General features: G+C 38.8%; 1 protein-coding gene across 2 annotated transcripts in view; it reads left to right on the plus strand.

Annotated features, from left to right (window-relative positions):
- Nucleotides 1-20,394, plus strand: part of RPGRIP1L (RPGRIP1 like) — a 100,056-nt gene that overhangs the window by 72,701 nt on the left and 6,961 nt on the right. Inside the window, exons 23-26 of one of the 2 annotated variants that reach the window (XR_014140870.1) lie at nucleotides 1,971-2,154; nucleotides 9,637-9,721; nucleotides 15,589-15,722; nucleotides 17,487-17,669. Coding sequence is in view for 1 of the 2 variants with exons in the window: in XM_031027340.2 (XP_030883200.2) it covers nucleotides 1,971-2,154; nucleotides 9,637-9,721; nucleotides 15,589-15,722; nucleotides 17,487-17,632 (549 nt within the window). In the remaining variant the exon portion in view is untranslated. Of the gene's footprint in view, nucleotides 1-1,970; nucleotides 2,155-9,636; nucleotides 9,722-15,588; nucleotides 15,723-17,486; nucleotides 18,921-20,394 lie in introns of those variants that run through there. The other variant, XM_031027340.2, reaches the window with a different exon arrangement.

Here is a 20,394-nt window from a genome sequence, read left to right on the forward strand (position 1 = left end):
AGTCCCCTGCTATTTAAAAGTTCATTTGCCTCTTCGTTGGGTTCTATGATAAACAACTTTAAATTCTTCTTTTCACAAAGTAGAAATAACCATGTATATGCCTCTTTTGCCTTTTTTATGGCTAATTTCCTTTAATTCTTTTGTGCAGAAACAAACAGGAATGTTTTATAAGAAGTTATTGTTACAACAATTCTGAGTTTTTCAAATTACAAGTCATGTAAAAGGCTTAATCGTGCTGCATTTGAAGCAGAATTATAAAATGGGTGTTCGTGTGTGGTATTTTGACAACCACCATACGTTTTAAGGAAAAAATAGTATCACTTAAAATATTTTCTTTACCATGTTAGTCTTCGGCAAGCAGAGAAGGGCTTTTCTGAAGTGAGGTTAGACAATGGAGCCAACTTCATTTTTTATGCACGTGAACGGAGAGGGCTTGAGGTTATTAGTTGAAACCGAGTAACCTTTCCAGGCTTTCATCTCTTTCTTTTCAAATTTGAATATGAAAAGCATATTCAAGTCAAAGACCATCACTTTAATGACATTTGGCAGTCATTTGATTTATTAGGTTTTAGAAAAAATTTTCCTTTAAATATTTCATCATACTATGCTAATCCTAGTAATATTGCCAGCTGCAGCCTTGTACCTGTATTAGTGGAGACAGAATGGTGTGGAATTTTCTCTGTCATCCTAGTAAAATTTCCATGAATCTACTGAATAATAAAATAACCTTATTGAAATATTCAGATTTGGGTTTTTAGTTAAAGTGTCTTAGAATACATAATAAAAGAAAATGTCTTTTGAAAGAATGGGGTAAAATTACTTCATCAAATATTGAGGGGGTTTGACATCAATAGAAATAGTTCTTTATGGGGATATTTTTACAATAAGATAGTTATGCTTTTCAGTTTGATTAATTATATTATATGCTTTGAAATATCTAAGTAATCACTGTGTTGAATTTGCACACTGATTTATGTTTGACAGTAAGTTCCTAAAAGTTGGTCTTATAGACAGGTCTTAGTTTCAGGATTTTCTGATTATTATTTGAAATTATATAATTTACAGTAGCATGCATCTGAATTTAGTAAGGAGGGATTTAGGAAAAGGGAACGAAGCACAAATTTAAAATGGTAAAAACAAATATTTAAGCGAGGAGCTGTCTTGGTGTGATCTAATTTTTAAGTCATAGTCTGTTGTTTGTTTTAAATCATTACTCAAGGAAACATATACGGCTTGTTTAATAATGTCTGTGACACCAAAATCTATTAAGTAAGGATTGAAATGAAAATTACACAGTAAAAGAAATATATTTTTAGTTGTTAATTGGGTAAAAATGAGATAAAAAATGAATTCCAAGGAAATATGTGGTAAATTAGATAACAGTTTTGTTCCTTTTCTTTGAAAACAGTACTTATTGAGTGAAATATGCTATGGCAGAATATATAAGAGGATGAACTATAGTTTCTGCTCTAGTTAATATGGATTCATATAGCTACATTTATTAGCATAATGGCTATAAAGTATTCAACAGGCTTTGATCTCTGAATAACCGAAACTTTCTCAGGTACTGTAGATTAAATAAAAGCAGTGATAAACATGTACTTCATTACATAGTTTGAAATAAGGCCAACTGATACTTGTCATTCTGAAAGCAATCGGAGATGAAGATCTCATAATCTTCGCCCCTGATAGACTACTAGTGGGGTATTTATAGCCTCAAATGTAAATCAGGAGACTATTGCCATGACACTGTTAACTTCAAACCCTGGGGCATTAGAATCTCATTCTGTCTCTCTCTGTCGTGAATAATCTATCATGTGTAACTATACAGTAGTGTACAATGCGTTCCAAAAAAGAAACCCATTGGCCTTTATGTTTTATTTAAAATTGATAGTGAAAAAGAGGAAAGGAGTTTTTGCTCATTTGTTTTATGTTTCTTTGTTGTTTTTGTTGTTGTTGTTTTTAATCAGCCATCAGAAAAAATTCGGATTGAGATCATAGCTCTAAGCCTTAATGATTCTCGAGTAACTGCAGATGACGCTATCCAGCGGCTGTTCGTTGAATGCAGATTCTACAGTCTTCCTGCTGAAGAGACACCTGTGTCACTTCCAAAACCCAAGAGTGGGCAGTGGGTCTACTATAATTATAGCAATGGTATGTATGGTTCCTTTATAATACAGACTTTCATTTTTGTCTTAATCTGTGAAGGTAGTTGCAGGAACAAGGAAAAAGTATAATTCTCTAATGTTCACATAAAGTCATGGAAGTCTCATCAGAATGGATTAATAAAAGTCAAACCTGTAGCATAAGGATTAAGAAATTAAATTTGAAGTAATACTAAAGAGAAAACAAAAAACGGTAGAAAAACAATGTCTCTCGACATTCCTGCTATATTATAGTATCAGTAGAAAAATGTCACCTAGGTCTACAATTGAATTGAATCAAAAAGTACAATATTTCACAGGGAGGAAAAAGTACTAGCTTTTTAATCATATGATTCACACAATTCAGTGACCTAATTTTTTTCTACCCTTCTGATCAGTGTCAGCACATGGATGTTTTGCAATATACGTATACATCTTTCCCAGTGTCTATATGTTCAGGATTTTAGTTGAGTGACATGAATTCTTAGAATACCTTTTCATGATTTAGCCCACACGTGCACTGATAGCTGCAGGCAGGTTTTCTCTTTGAGGGCTTTATCTATCAGCTAGTTGACATCTAAGTCAGACCCAACTGGTACCCTGTAAGTTCTTCGATCAGCCAACTTTAAGATGTTTTAAAGAATAGTATATATCAGTGTATAATTAAAGAGGAGTAAAAATGTCATATCAAGCTGACATGACCCTATGTTAAAACTGCTTACTAAGTTCTAAAGCCCTATATTAAAACAAACCATGAAGATGGAGTGTTGCATTATCTTTAGCAAAAACAGGCCATCTTATGCTAGTTGAACACTGATATTTTTTCTCACCAGTTTTATAAATGGTATTTTAATCAATATGTGTAATCATGCTATTGATTGTATGTATATCATGCTACTGATTAATCATGCAGTAAGATTACAAATGCTCATGGTTACTTTGTGTGTGTGTGCACATGTGTGCGTGCATGTGCACACACCTGCTACTTTTGGAAATGTGGTCATTGCTTGAGACAATAATCATGAGTATCCACAAATCTGTTCTAGTCTTCCCTGTATCCACAGTTCTTATTAGTTATGTGAACTTGGGCAAGATGTTTAAATCTCATGGTATCCTGTTTTCTTATCTATTGAATAAGGTGCTCTTTAGATCCCCTCCAGCTCAAATTCTATAATCCTATAATGACAGATAGGTTGAGAAATCACAGGGGAAATAAATAGTGTGATCAGGACAAGAATCTGATTCCTCCTTCCTTTCACTGACTTGATATAACAGAAACATTTCCAAAAATATTTTCTCAAGCTTCCTAGAGATCTTTTACCTGCAAAGTTTCAGAAAAGTAAACCATATCAAAATATTATTACTAATGGAAGAACTAATTAGACAACTAATTATAACGAAGATACTCCAAGAAAAGAGACAAACTCTTCTGGCTTTTGTGTTACTCTTTTTAAAGGTCAGCAGTAGAATGTTTGGTTGGACTGACAACAAAATTGCTTTTTAGAAATTGTACATTGAGAAATTTGGCCTGCTGTACAGCAGATTGTTTTTATTTGCTTAAGAAGCAATGCAAATCATTCTGGGGATGCAACCTGTTAACACATGCTCAAGTGTCCTGAATTTTGTAACGTTCTCACATGGTAACCAAGGGCTCTGGGGGGCTTTTTGTTGGTTGGTTGGCATTTGCTCAGTATATTTTTTCCTTTTACTGCAAGATACCCTATTCTCTAATTGGTATTTTAAGAGTTGCTTATGTTTCTAATGAATAATTAGTCATCTGAATGCAACAAGAAAACCAATAATTTATTAGAAATGAATTCCATGGAAATGTTTACTATACCTTTTCTCCCCTTCTCTTCGTACCTATTGAGATTCGACTATGAGAATTTTAAAGGCTAATTGAAAAGAATTGTAAGGATATTTAAATCCCCTCCTGGTGGGAGGGGAGAGGAATGTATTTTGTGCTTCCAAGCAAAATAATGCTGTTTTTTATCTACTATATCTGAAAAAATGTAGTCTTAGGTCATCAGCAAATTTGAGAAATAATAACCTTGTAGGAGGCTTTATTTTAGTTTTCACTTAATTATAACAGTGAAAATGTTTATTTTTAAATTATCGTATTTGCATCACCTTCAGTGCAGGAGAATCTCCTTGAATCTTTGGTTAATAAGTAACTATCTCATCTAATTATTGTAATAATTTGCCATTCACTTGTGACTTGACGTAAAAGGTCAATATAATGTAGACTTACATCTTCCAAATCTTATTAAATGTTAATGAAAGTAATTTTATTTCCAAACTGACTTTTTAATTCAGATGGAAAATCTAAAGGACAATTAGTACATGCTATCTCCTATCTGAACACCATACCAATTGAGAGGTTGACCGAACCTCACAATGATTTTTACCCTGCATTATGGCTTGAATCTTTTCAAAAGGGATTTGTATGCTGAGGCCTAAATTAGGTGCATAAAAAGAGAGGTTTAGTCTAGTGATCCCAACAATTATTTATAGCTTGATTCAGTCTTTATTAAGAGGTGTTAATACCAGTTCCACTTACACAAAAAATGCATCTTCTTTAGGCTGGAAATGCTGGAAAAAATAATGCTGGGGGAAAAAAAAAGTTGAATTCACTTGCTAGACGTTTGTCACATGAACAAAACATTTGTATTTTATTGGGCCTGAAAATTTTGCTCAGAGAATGCTGAGAAAGCAAGAAAATAGTTTGGAAAAAATAAGATTAATGGTAGGTCTGAAGAATGTTGTCTGGGCTGAATAAAGCCTTCTAGGGAATTGACAGTGGGAAGAAAAAAGATTAATGAAATCATCCAAAGTTTTTATGAGACTTATATGGATCTGGGTCCTTAGTCTCTGAGCACTGAACAGTCTATGTTTTGGAACAATTAACATTTAATTCAGAAGATGAAAATAATACAGAATTTACATTTTGTCACTAATAGGAAGAGAAATTTGGCAAAGATAAGGATTAGGAGGATGATAACACTCCAACAGAAAAAGTTTTTTGAGAAACAGTTTATCAATCCTTTGTGGTTAAGCCATCTGCATTTCTTCTGCCAAATGACACTGATAAAGAATGTAAGGATTTTTCCAAACTGCAGAAGTGAAGGATAGGTTTTTAATGGTAGACAATTCAAAATCAGCTTATGTCTTTGGACTACTATTTTGTACCTTTTTTGAAACATATGCTTTCAGTAAGTTTTGTCAAAATCTAGCAAGTCCTAAACCAGTGATTTCTAATGAAAATAAAAGATAAATGGCGGGCGCCTGGGTGACTCAGTCATTAATCGTCTGCCTTCGGCTCAGGTCATGATCCCAGAGTCCTGGGATCGAGCCCCGCATCGGGCTCCCTGCTCAGCGGAAAGCCTGCTTCTCCCTCTCCCACTCCCCCTGCTTGTGTTCCCTCTCTCGCTGTGTCTCTCTCTGTCAAATAAATAAATAAAATCTTTAAAAAAAAAAAAAAAGATAAATGGCTTAATTTTTAGAGAGTTCTGATACTTTTTAAATCACCAGAATTGCTTTTTAAAAGATCTATTTGAAGTTTTGAAACTGTAGATTTTTTTTTAACCATCTAGTTCCAGAACACCAAATGGATATCCTTGGGATCCCGATCTGGAGGTGGCCCCAGTGTCCCGATTCCGCACATGTTCACCACAAATTGTCCACTGGTTGCTAATCCTATTAAAAAATTAGGCGAAGGGATGTTGAGCTACACAGTGGTTCTCAGTGTGTGACAAGCTGCTGTGAAGATAAAAATGCACAGTCTAGGCCCTACCCCAGGCCTGCTGAATTAGTAACTCAGGGTGAGCTCATTAATGTGCATTCTAACCAGCCTTCCCAGGGTACATTAAAGGCGGAGAATCGCTGAACTAGATTAAGACGCCCGTATTCTAGGCATTGTTTATGCAAGCAGGAGAGCTGGATTTCACATTTGGTATACTTTTGGAGAAGTAAGCTGATGGGTAAGGAGCTTGAGTTTTTTCAGAAAAGAATTTTAAAAAGCGTTCAGCCCAAGAGAGTTAAGGCACCTGGACCAGCTGTACCCAAGCAATATCCCTTTGTGAAAGTGAAAGGAGGATCAGGTGGCTTCCCTTGATGTGGGTATAGAACTCTCTCTCTCACACTCCCATCTGTGCTGACAACATGGTTGCAGCTTTAACAGCAGGAAAAGTTTTGACTTCATATTAAGGAGAAGTTCTATCATGGAGGTTAAGAAGGCAGGCTCTGGAGGCAGACTTTGCTGGATTCAAATTCTGGTTCTGCCACTTTCTAACTAGGTGAGCATGGGCAAATTACTTACCTTCTCTGGGTCTATTTAATCATCTGTCAAATGTGGAACAGTATGGTTCTTAACACATGTGATTGCCATAAGAAAAGTATTGAGTACTTGAGTATTATGTACTTAGTACATAAACATCACTCAATAAACGATAGCTGTCACTTTGTATCATTGTTAAGAGAATAGGAAATACAGTGTGCTGGCCAACTGGATGAAGCAGAAGCAGAAGGTGTCCCAACTATACCATTTTTTTTTTTTTAACCAATTTCAGTGATAAAGATTTTTTTTTTTAAAGTTAAACATAGAATTGCCATATGGTACAGCAATTCTACTTCTGGATACCTACCCAAAAGAATTGAAAGCAAGGACCCTGACAGATGCTTGAATACCCATGTTCACAGCAGCATTATTTACAATAGCCAAAAGTTGGAAACAACCCAAATGTCCATCAACAGATGAATGGAGAAGCAAAATCTGTATATCAAAATGGAACATTATTCAGTCTTAAAAAGGAGGGAAATTTGGATACATGCCATGGATGAACCTTAAAAAACATTATGCTAAGTGAAAGAAGCCAGACACAAAAGGACAAATATTGTATGGTTCTACTTAATAAGAGGTACCTAGAAGAGTCCAGTTCATAGAGACAAAAAGTAGACTAGAGGTTACCAGGGACTGGGGGAACCTGGGACCAAGTTTCGGTTTGGGATGATGAAAAAATTCTGGAGCTGGATGGTAGTCATAGTTGTACAACAGTATGAATGTACTTAATGTCGCTGAATGTATGCTTAAAAATGGTTAAAATGATGAGTTTTGTTATGTGTATTTGACCACAGTAAAAAAAAATTTTTTCAAGCTATTGAGATTTGTCAGAACTGGCCTAATTTAATTGCAAAACTATCTGGTTGCTGGACTTTGAATTCAGTCTTTTTTGTTTTTCTTTATCACTGAGATAACGCTTGTCTTCAAATAATGTCGAACACTATAGTTAACAAGACTCTACTGTGTATTTGAGAGTTGCTAAGAGTAGATCTTTAAAAAGCTCTTATCAGAGAAAAAAAAAAGTGTAACTCAGTGAGGTGATTGATGGATGTTAACTAAACTTATTGTGGTAATCATTTTGTAATATATACATACATCACATCATTATGTTATACACCTAAAATTAATACAGTGTTATAAGTCAATTTTATCTCAATAAAACTAAGGGGGAAATTATCCAAAAAACTATCACAAAAAAAATAATGTAGACCATTATGGCTTTTAAGCTTTAGAACTCTGAAGTCAAAAAGATATGCTGAACCACATCTTGAATTGGTGATTAACAGCAAAAACAAAAAAAGTCCTATTTCAGGGGAAATAGTTCCCATTTGGCTTGGTGTACTGGTGGCCAAAATGAGGTCCAGTCTCCCAGCATTAGTGGAACACATCTCTTAGTAAGCCTTTTTAGCATTGATAAGCAAAGCACTATACTTACAAAATACTCTGAACCTTTTATCTTTTCTGATTCCTATAAAACTCAGTAACCTGTATAATTAGTATAACCTGTATAATTTACTGGTACTGCATCATGCAGCAGCAACAAGCTAAGAGCCGTTGTTTGACCTTGGTTCTCACTTCTCTTAAACCGTTAACCCACCCCTACACAGACGCTGATGTGTCTCCCACCCTGCATGCCTAACTCAGTGCCCAGCACATCAACTGAGCCAAATGATTAAATGAATTGATAGTATCATAATTTGAGATTGGACTAAAATTGTCCAAGGAGACATTCTCGGGATGAAATATGTTCGTTCTCAGCAGAGTCTGGCTTTGGAATTGTCATGGTATCTTTCACCCTTTGTGTACTTTTGATCAGGGATAGTCTCTAAATTGAGATCTGGTCACAGGGGCACTTTACCTCCAAAATGGCATCTGAAAAAGAAATGTCTTCAGAAGCTAAGGCATGCTGCATGGCTGCCGAGCTGAGAAAAAATAATCAGGTTGGGGGCGCCTGGGTGGCTCAGTTGGTTGGGCGGCTGCCTTCGGCTCAGGTCATGGTCCTGGGGTCCTGGGATCGAGTCCCACGTCGGGCTCCCTGCTCGGCGGGGGGTCTGCTTCTCCCTCTGGCCCTCCCCCCTCTCGTGCTCTCTGTCTCTCATTCTCTCTCTCTCAAATGAATGAATAAAATCTTTAAAAAAATAAAAATAAAAATAATCAGGTTGGAAACTGGTGTTCGCACTCTGAGATGCCATTTCCCAAAGCGCAGGTGCTTATTTACAGTTTCAAGTGTTCACCGCCTTCTTCCTGGTGGGACTTTAGATCAGCTCTCTCATCTCGTATTTCAGCCAAGAAAAGTCTGGCCACATTCCTGCATGCCAACATGTATCTTTTTTTTTTTTTTTAAGATTCATTTATTTAGAGAGAGTGTGTGCACAAGTGTGAGCAGGGGTGGGGCAGAGGGAGAGAGAGAGAGAATCCCCAAGCAGACTCCCCACTGAGTGCAGAGCCTGACGCAGGGCTCCATCCCACGACCCTGAGATCATGACCTGAGCCCAAACCAAGGGTCAGATGATTAACCGACTGAGCCACCCCAGGGCCCCCCAACACGCACCATTAAAAACCAAAGACAAACTTCATACCCTAAAAAGCCTCTCTCTCCCTTCCCTACATTTCTCTCCCGTACCGCCCCCCCACCCCCACCCCGAACATCAGCAAACGTCAGCCTCTGGATTTCCTCCACCCAATACACTAGATGCCTCTTTTATTGCATGTTGTGGCAGGAGAGAAGGATTAAATTACCGAGGCTGTCAGGAAGGACAAGCTCTCTGCCATACATTATCATTATCACTCACTTCTTGGGTGAGAGAAAATGCAGTAAATCCCTCAAATACAAAGCAATAAAGACCGCTGGCTTTTACTGTCATGACTGCCAATGCCATTAACAGGCAGTGACAGCGATGTGGCACTCTGAGATGTTGCTTGTATCTTTTCTGACAGTGTGCACATAAACCTGCCCGTGACATGACATTAGATCACATGACTGCTCAGATTTGATTCTGGTTTCCAGAGCTGCTCTCTTTTCCCAGGCATACAAGTGAGGTGGCATGACTCGTGTCTCTAAAAACAGGTATTTATACAAATACAGAATGGTACTAATGTAGCATATTCCTGAGTGACTTCTTTCTGTGGATTTTTTTTTTTTTTTTGGTATAGTGATCTACGTGGATAAAGAAAACAACCAAGCAAAGAGAGACATCTTAAAAGCAATACTACTGAAACAAGAGCTGCCTTACAGAAGGTACATGTGAGCATTCTGCATTATCGGATGGTTCATATAAAGTAGATCTCTGTAGCATGGTTGTGGTGAAAGAAAGCTCAAGATGCGGAATCAGAATTCTGATTCACCCTGTGTCCTTGAATGAGTGTTTCCTCTCGGTCTCTTTCCTCCTAGCAATAAAGTAGCCCTGCGTACCATACGGAGCAACTGTAAAGATCCGACAGTGCTTTGCAAACCAAAACACCATACAGTGTGTGCTCAGTATCCCGTAACTGTTCAAGTATAATGGTAAAGAGCATGACATGATTGCAAGGAGGGTGCGCTCTGGAGCCACATGGCTTGAGTATAAATTCTTGTTTCATCACTTACTAGCTGTCTGACCTTGGACAACTACCCTCTGCCTCATGTTCTTCATCTGTAAAATGGAGATAATACCAGATAGGGTGGTTGTGAGGATTCCACGCGATAACATATGCAGATGGCTAGAATAGTGCTGGACACAGAGTGCGCAATAAGCGTTCATCGTCATCGATGTAAGTAGTAGTGATGTCAGTATTATTACTTGTACTAGCTCATCAGCCTTCCAGACTAATTTTACCTTACTCTCATGGTTTAATTATTCATCATTTCATGTTATGTTTCATGCCTTTTTTTTTTTGTAAATCTTAACAGAAGATTTTGCGATTCTAGTTCAGTAGAGAAATGATACCCTTCTAAGAAGGAAAACTCCTGATCTTAGTAACTTCCTGCTTTTGTGTGAGCTCCCATGTGTACAGTTTGAGGAGGTATGTAAGGTGCTGCCCATCAGCCCATTTGCTAGCTCTCCTCCCTTGGCCAGGATGGGCCCTTTATCTCTCTGTGGTCTCTTTCTCCTTGCCCTTGTGGCCCAGAGATGACACACTTAGTGCCTCAGAAATGGAGCTCACCCCTGCCCACCTTAGAAAGAGGCTCAGGTTCTCCCCTTTCCTAGAGGGCATGAAGGGAAGGTTAAAGACAGTCTATTTTTCTTTTCTTTTCTTTTTTTTTATTCTTATGTTAATTCCCATACATTACATCATTAGTTTGAGATGTAGCGTTCCATGATTCATTGTTTGTGCATAACACCCAGTGCTCCATGCAGAACGTGCCCTCCTCAATACCCACCACCAGGCTAACCCATCCTCCCACCCCCCTCCCCTCTAGAGCCCTCAGTTTGTTTTTCAGAGTCCATCGTCTCTCATGGTTCGTCTACCCCTCCGATTTCCCCCGCTTCATTCTTCCTCTCCCGCTACCTTCTTCTTCTTCTTTTTTTTTTTTAAGATTTTTTTTTTTATTTATTTGACAGAGCGAGAGAGCATAGGCAGGGGAATAGTAGAGGGAGAGGGAGAAGCAGGCTCCCTGCCAAGCAGGGAGCCCGATGCAGGGCTCAATCCCGGAACCCTGGGATCATGACCTGAGCCAAAGGCAGACGCTTAACCATCTGAGCCACCCGGGCGCCCCTAAGATTTTATTTTTAAGTAATCTCTACACCCAGCATGGGGCTCAAACTCACAACCCTGAGACCAAGAGTCGCATGCTCCATTGACCAAGCCAACCAGGCTCCCCAAGACATTGTTTTTCAAAAGAGCTTGCAAACTAGCATTTGATCTTCTCTTTCAAGAAAGGAACTGGAATTCTTAGCTCTTAGGATCTGATAGTAGCTTTTTCATTAACTCCTTGAAATACATATATCAGTTCTTTGGATCTCAGTTCTGGAGAAGGGGTGCTAACAACCCTGTTAATTAGCCTGAAGTTCTGTATTTCCCAGCATGGTAGATAATCATTCAAGTTTTACTTATTTACTCTGTATACTTGAGCTTCTTTGAAGGCCCCCTGAATGCCATCAGTGTTCTAGGGTTATCCCAGGGCACAAGTGATGCCTCTCTGTGATCAGCAGGCTGGGTCGTTACTGTCCCGGACTGAGCTCTGTTCCCATGGACAAACCCTGGGCTGGACTTCCCAATCTTTCCAGTCTGATTTGTCTACCTCTGTGTTCATTTTGTTTCTGGAATGTTAGAACATATTATAAGTAGTACTCCTCATCAGGGGAGAGCAATTTTGTTGCCTCAGAAGTGTGTGTTTTTAAAAAGACAGGTTCTGCTTTAAATGTAGACCTGCCTTTCCTCAGAAGACCTAGCCCCTTGTAGCCGAATTGCCTTAAAATTTTTTTTAAGTCCACAGTAAACGTAATGACTTCCACTGACCCATCCCTGTTTCTCTAAAAATCTCTAAATGATCCCCAGAGATACAAATGTTCATGTCATTTTGAGAAAAACCAAGAGAGGCACTGGAGATGCAGAGTGACTGGCGCCAGGGGATGGGGTCCGAGGAAATGCCCGGAGCACCACTGGCCACTGTGGCAGGAATGGGGCCATCACAGGAGAGAAGGGGCGTGCCTGCTTTTCTCCCTTGACAGTATCATTTTCTTCAGGAGAAAGGGGGAGTTTATGTTTACAAGTTTCCACAGCCAAAAGGGGGTTGTTATTCCAGTGAATGTTCTCACCTTTTGCAAATACTTACGGGTCCCATTACTTCACATTGTTTTAAAGTAGCTGCTAGTTTATAAGAATTCGCTTTCTCAGGCAGGACCACCCCCCCCCCCCACCCCTTGAATATGGAGGCATGGAGGCAGCTTACAAAGTCACAGTTAGAGAAGTTTGGCCAGTCTTCCCTGACATACATACATTTATGTACGTTGTATAACAAGTACATACAGTACCTTTGCACCTGGCCCTGGCCATATTTGCATGTATACAAGTGTCACCTTCAAAAGGAGGTAACACCTTGAAGCAGGACTTAAAAATTATTTATTTGAAGTCATCATTTTGACACTGACTTAAGGTTCTCTTTTGGTTTCATTTCTTCTCTTTAACATGTTCTGTTGAGCAGATCCACCATAACCATCAGCACTCCGATATGTAAAACTCACAGGTAACCCTTAGGGTCTTCTATCCTGTTTTGTATGAAAAGGAATTATTTCAGAATGAGGAAAGAATCAAAAATGTTAAACGATTTAAGGAGTTTTAGTGCTTTCTGATTTCCTAAATAACAGCAAGTGACATTTGAGGTCTAAATCTTGATGCCCAGCCCAGGGCCTGCCTCCTACAGTTGACCTGCTTCAAATGAGCCAGCCTTCAATAGGAGCGTCCGTTTTGCAGTTCGTGTAGTAATTCAACAATCTTTATGATCCCCTACATAAGTATCAGGAGCGAAATGCTTGACAAGGTGGAGTCCCTGCACTTACAGAGTTTCCGTCCCACTGAGGATGACAGACAACAACAAGTAAACAAATAAACCAATTACATTTTACAGTAAGTTGTTAAGAGAGGGTTAAACAAGTTGCTCACATAGAAAGTAACAGTGACGGCGGGCCTAAGGCGGTGACAGTAAGCTGGATAGTGAGGGGACGAGAGGACCCAGCCAGGTCGTGAACCATGCAAGGAGGATCATCGCAGGCAGAGGGAATGCGGGCCTGCAGGAAGACATAGAGGTCTGTGTCTGGGACCAAGGGAGGTCAGCAAGGGGAGAGTTCTGCAGGAGGGAAAGGGGAGAAGGGGAGGCAGGAGCAGCTCCCAGGGCACTTCCGGTTCCACCTGAAATCTACCCCACGTGTCTTCCCTGGTCCTCAGCCTGGACTGGAAGCCTCTTTAGGACACGGAACAAGCAAGATTTCCACCTCTTTGTTTGGTAGGCTTAAAGGGGAAACAGAAAATGTGTCTTATATCTTATGTGCAGTTTATCGTAAGCCAAATTGTAGTTTTTGGATTATTTGAGTGTACCTTCTTCCCTATTTAGCTTAACTTCATAATTTCTTAATTTCGTATTTGACATCTCATTTTGCTCTCTATAGAATTTAAAGCTAGGAATACTGAATTTTGGCTTTTAACCCTTTCCCTGGCATTTAGAAGGGGTTTTTTCTCCTTTTTGTCTCAGAATTCTCATATGTTCAGTGGAGGTAATGGTCTGCATTTGTAAAGTGATAGAGATATGATCCTTAAATATGAGACATTATAGGAGGATAACACTTAACAATATTAGGACAATCTGCATAGCCTCTGTCTTTTCTGTAAGTCTTGTGGATGTAAAATGTGCATCAGATATCACTTGTAAGTCCTAGTCTTCCAAGCATATTCATTTTAGGACAATTACTTTTATCACCATTCTTCTTGTTTAACTGACTGATACAGTCATTGTATAATTTGGCAGTCTCAGTTTTCAATTGAAACAAGTCTTCCCCATGTCTTCGTTTTCTCTTCCATTAGAAATGTAGAAGCTTAAGCAGCTCTACCTAGATTAAAAATAATAGTAATAAAAGAGCAAACATTTCCTCGATGTTTAACATGTTCCAGGCACTGTTTACATGTATCATCTCATTTGATCCTCATAAGAGCCCTGTGAGACAGACATTCCCCTTCCCATTCTACAGATAAGAACAGAGAGGTTTGGTAATGTTTCTAACATTACACAGCTAATAGTAGAAGAGCTAAATTTGAACTCACAATGGATGCCCTTTAACCACTCCGTCTTAATCCCTTTGTTTTATGCATCATATAAAATACTCAGCCAGTTACAAATCAGGATCTGTATTCCTCACAATTATTGTGTGAATAGGTGTTGCATTTGGTTTCAATGGAAGGGATTTCTATTTTCTTTTCTTTTTTTTTTAAGATTTTATTTTATTTGTCAGAGAGAGAGAGCACAAGCAGGGGGAGCGGCAGGCAGAAGGTGAAGCAGGCTCCCTGCTCAGCAGAGATGTGGGGCTTGATCCCAGGACACTGGAATCATGACCTGAGCCGAAGGCAGACGCTTAACCAACTGAGCCACCCAGGCGTCCTGGGATTTCTGTTTTCTAATCAAAATTTATTGCTGGTTAAAAACAGGGACTTGGTAAAGGAATGAAATGTCGAATGCTTACTTTCAGCAAATTAGTTAAAAATACTATCATGTTTACCTGTGTTTGGAAAGGATTTTATTTGCATGTATTGTTCAAGGCATGATTTCTCAGAGACTTAGATTTTCATCTCAAAATGTGATCTAAGAAACAAGTTTCTTGTTTTGTTTCTGATTTGGGATGGCTACGTTTTGAAAATGGTTAAAGTGGTAGTTTACAAGTATCCATGGTTTAAGCTCCACTGCCAAGACATATCAAAAGAGTACTTAACTGTAAATTCCTGTCATTTGGTCAATCCAAGTGTGTTTGGCCTCAACACAAGCCACTAATTCAAATCAGTTCCATCGGAACCCTACAATTATGTGTCTAAAAGTAAAATAAAACTTGGATGCTAGGATTGTAAGTTAAAAGATTGCTGAAGTAGTACAAACATTCCGTGTAGCTGTTGGGCAGAGCTACAATATTTATCTAACGTGACTCAGAATGTTACTGGGGAGCATGGTCCCTGTATTTCATAGAACACAGAGGGTTGGATAAATTGCTTGGTAGCCACTCTGAAGTTGTACATTTCTATAGAAAATGTTGCATTTCTTTTGAAAATGGTGCCCTGATCTCCGTGGTCTTTATTCACGTGATCCTTTTAGCCTTAAAAGTAGATGTGTCACAATACGATCAGATAGTGTGTATTAGAGAGAACATCTGGTTATTCTCTTTGCCTAGTAATTTCCTCAGATTCTAGCGTTAAATGTTAATCAGTGCTTAGAAAAGTGGATTTATGTTCATTTGAAGGCTGGGCATGCTATAATAATTCTAGTAGTTCATGCAATAACTTATCTAACCTCATGTAATTTGCTTTTTATTGGAATAATTGGAAACTTTGAGATTTCATACTTAGTGATAAAACCCCATTTGGGAGCTGTGTTTCATGGTGATTTTTTTTCCTTACTTTGTGGGGATTTTCTCTTTTTTCCCTTCTCAGTGTTCGCTTCACGGTGGTCAGTGACCCTCCAGAGGATGAACAGGATCTGGAGTGCGAGGACATTGGCATTGCTAACATTGACCTCGCTGACATGTTTCAGGAAGGGAGAGACATCATCGAGCAAAATATCGATGGTATGGGTGGAAGTATTGCTCAATTTGTACAACAAATGCTGAAATCCAAATTCTTTATTAAAACCTTCTTTTTTGCTAGCTGCAGGGATATTGAGTCACACATTGGTTGAATCCTTTGCAACTCAAGCTTTTTTTTTTGAAGCTGGAAGCTTTTCCCTCCCTCCCTCCCTCCCTCCCTTGCCCTCCCCCTCTGCCTTCCTTTCAATCAACAGAAATTTTAAAATAATGAATTGCACTTCATAAGGAATTATTCATTTTGTTAGTATTGGGGGTGAGTGTGTGACAAAAATGTGGCCACTGGATTTTTTTTTAATGTTGTTTGTGGAAGCTTCATGCTGTCAAGCCTTATTTCAACCAAGGCATGTTATTCTGAGTCATCATTATAGTGTCTTTTGTAAGGCTTCTCTTTAACTCAGTGTTACAATCCGGTGGTAGAGGCACTGCAAATGACTCCAAGTCGTAACGGTCACTTACTTCCTAGCAGGATTCAGAGAGGAGTAAAGGATTCCTGACAAAATGTACTCTCCTGGATTTTCACCTCAAAGGCATGAGTCCCATCAGGGCTTAGTTTCTACCCTCCAGATTCTCATATAATATATTTAGAACACGGTGAAGGAATTGTGCTTTACAAATCAGACGTTTGACAATCATCATGAGGATGGCCAGGGCTGTACACAATAAAGGGACAAATGAGGCTGAGGCCTAGTCGCATGTGTTAAGTTACCAGAGCCATCTCTGGAAAACTGTACATGGCTTGTTTGCTCATTTATTCGTGCATTCACTGAACACTTACTGGAGCACCTCTTAAGTGCCAGACACTGTTACCCCATAGTTCAGCTGCGGTTCATATGTCTGTCCTGTATATGTGTTACATGCTCACAAGTCAACATCAAGCCAGATAATTAACCAAATCGGAAACCTATCCTGGGAAATCTTTATAAACTATACATATCTAACTACGTGACAATCTGTCACAACTTTGTTTGGCACAGAAAAAGAAGATGAGAGGATTAAAATATTAACCTAAACCCTCTGAAAGACAACCAGAACCAAGAGAGTCTGAGAAAAGTGATGAAAATGATCTATGCTTTATATTCTTAATCTTTTCTCCAGTCAGTTCTGGTTAGCAGCCCATCGTCTCATTCTGAGAATCCACATATGGCCACACTAATCTGTCACAGCCAGCCTCTGTGGCCATGTTTTGAGAGAGAGTCAAAAAAATTAAACACTCAGGTGTCAGGTCAGGATTTTAATGCTGTGTTCTGTGCCAGACAGAGCAGTGAGGAGTCCCGAAGAAGAGGTGTAAGGAAACTCGGGAATGAGCTGGGGACCACTCGTGCCCCGTGACCTCCCTGCCTGCTCAGGTCTCCACCTAAGTCTTTGTATACCAAGTTGCATTTAAAGGTTTCCTTAAAAATATTTTGGAATTGTCATATCTTGATCCCTTCTAGACTTTATTTCTTCTAACTTAGAAATTCTGATCCTGTGCGGGAATCGTCATCCTGCAGCCTTGCCACGAGGTCAGCTTCAGGAGATATCATGAGTCTTGAGCTCCACGGGCAGTAAGGATGCACACACACAGTACACCTGAAATGTGTATCTTCCTACACACAGGACAGGCTTTAATTTACAGATTTCTGAGGTGCCAGTGAACTTTGGACTTTCATAGAGTCGTCTTCATGTTTGCAATTCCTGTTTCACGTAACCTATCTGAAGAAAAATCTTTAAATGATAGTAACACTTTTCTGCCATTTTTCTCCCTAGTCTTGGATGCACGGGCAGGTGGTGGACGTATCGGCAAGCTCAGGGTAACCGTCGAAGCGCTCCATGCCCTGCAATCTGTCTACGAGCAATACAGAGATGACTTGGAGGCTGAAAGAAGCTGCTCCGGAGGCATCTCCTGCTCCTGAGTAAACGCTCACATGAAAGCTCTGAGATGAGATTTCTGTAATAAGTCTGGTGTATATAATCTATAATTCATGGCACGCAGGGAGGGGGAGGCCTGAGTTGGTAGTGTTCAAGTTTTGTATACTTTTCCATTTGTTTATTTTTCTATTCCCTCCTTCCCATGACTGCCACCCCTCAGGACTTCAGTTCTCCACCATGGGCAGTACCTTCTCAATAATTTATACCTACATGATAGCATGAGAAAGTCTATTTGCATTTTCAACACTTCCTTATGAAGAACCGACATGCAATTCCCATTTTTATTTTTAATAAGCAAAAAGGATAAATCTTAGAAAACCTATGAAAAGAAATACTTTCATGTTATCCCTAATCGTCCCACTAAATGGAATGCCTATGATTAGCCTCATTAAGAGTTTTATACTGTGAAGATTTTATTAGAAGCAATATATGAAAATTACTTGGATTAATGTGTTAATCTTCCTCTTTAAAATGCTAATATCCATTTTATGCACATTAAACCTCAGTATGCATTTTCTTTGATGCATGCAGTTTCTATCAATTAAATATAAAGAATGAGACTTGGCACCGACTTATTAAATTACTGCAAGTTTTTGGTTTTCTTTCTTTAAAATCACACTTCTTCCCATTTGTATGATTTTTATGGATTTGTAATGGTGAAATGGGATCCAGGGATGTGTGTGTGTAAAGAGGAGATAGATAGGTACATGTATGAATATACATGAAATTCATGTTTTGAAAACTTAGCTTATGACACAGAAGGAAATTATTTAAAGTATGGCTCAAATTCTGATATGCTTAGTTAGACCTGAAAGGAATATCTTTTTTATCATTTTTTAAATTTACATCAAGCTTGTACAATGGTGGGGTGTATCTGGATAACCAGATCCTCGAAAAGCAGCTCAGAAAGTTAATTTTCTAGCTTTTACCCAATCTCACTGAAGGATTTAATTGATATTTTTAATGGAGCTGTGAATCAATGCTGCAAAGGAATTGTCTCTGGAGGTCTAGGATATAATGCATTTCATTTTTTAATTTACTTTTTTATTTGTCATTTTCTTCAAAGGATTTTTATAGGCTGTGGGTTTTCACTGTTTGCAAACAGGCTATGTTCCTTCTTAAGCATATGTAAAGTATTCAGGGAGATAAGTAATTTATTAAAATCTACCTAATTTGCCGTGATATATTAAATCTCTGCTTCAGTGATCACAGACCATTTCATTTAGAGAATTAGGCATTCCCTCTTTGTGTGATTAAAGCTCTGGAAAATGAGTTCTTTGCTCCTATTTGTGAACATTCAAAGCCTGCTAATGGCAAGAAGATGGAATAGATTATGAGACAATTCATTACAGTTCAACAGGAAAAAAAAGCAGCTATAATGCAAAAATGCAAGTATGAATATCTGCATATAGTTTGAACCATCTGTGCTCTAATGGCTTCAATAATGACTCTCGTCTTTAGGAGGCTTTGAAATGACATCCGTACAATATTAATTTGTTGATGTACATTGTGGGACCAGTAGAGTACGATCTGACCACAGAAATCTATAAATTCTGTCTCTACCATTGGGCCTCCCTGTCTGGGGCCCGCCATCTCCAAGAAGAATCTTGCTCTCATCAAACTCTGCAAATCTTCATAATAACTCATTCCTCTGGAACCTTCTAGAGACCACAAACATCTGCAGACTAAACCTCTCCAATCCTAGTAAACAGCCACATGTTTGTTGTCACTTCAGCTGGCTCTGAGCTCATCTTTTTGGCCTCTCTTTCTAGCTTTCTTTGGCTTCATGCAGTTACGGTGTCATTAAGGGCCATGATATTCCCTGCAGTAATTTAAAACAGCCGGATTATACCCTGGGATTAACTGAGTGGTTTGTGAGACATTTATTGTGGTATTCTCCCACGAGGTTTGTATTATTGTTTTAAAATGTTACATCCCAAACTAAATACCCTTTCTGCAGGGAAAAGAACTGGATTGCGCTGACTTCTTACGATCTTTAAGTAGAGAGGGGGAGTTTTTATTAGGGAACTTCTGAGACCTCGTCAGCTGGGTGGAATGTATACCTCAGATACGATTAGAGAACTAGCCATGTTTCTGTCACATTCATGTTTGCCGTAGAGATTATTAAAGATTCCTTTTCCAGTTTTAAAATAACTCACCTTCCAACTACGTAAATTCTTACAAGGCTCATTTTCTTAAGTAATAGAATAGCTGCCGACATATTTTGAAGTGGGTAAGTGGTATTGAATGCCATCATATGGATGCTTCCAAGTGGGTTTCATAGTCTGTTCGAGAACAGTTTTTTTATCCTGTTTTGCGTTGACCAGAGTTCATTGAAGAAGCTTCACCACCTTTTTGGACTGCAGAGCAATGGTTTTCCCTTGGCACGCCAAGCCTGACCCATCAAGTATGGTGAGCGGGAGAGGGGTTGCTAACAGTGGCCTCCCCACAGAAATACCAGCTTAAGGCAAGGTTTCTGTGAACTTACAGCTCTTGGTGTAAATGTACACGGTACACTCAGCACTTTTAGGGGCTGTAATGCTTTTAGTTTGGAAATATAAATAGAGATGTGATGTGGTATGTGGGAGAGTGTATTTTACATGGTTTTTTGCCTACTGTAGTAGAAATGTCAAATTCCCAGCCACTGTCATGAGAAGCAGTTGACAAAAATAAGTTTTATGGTTTGCAGTGCGGTTTACATAGAGAACATTTCTCTTCACTCTCAATTTCAACATGTTTTCTAAAT

The sequence above is a fragment of the Leptonychotes weddellii genome, chromosome 16 (assembly GCF_054177405.1).
Source record: "Leptonychotes weddellii isolate Sample4059 chromosome 16, ASM5417740v2, whole genome shotgun sequence".
Classification (NCBI taxonomy): Eukaryota; Metazoa; Chordata; class Mammalia; order Carnivora; family Phocidae; genus Leptonychotes; species Leptonychotes weddellii.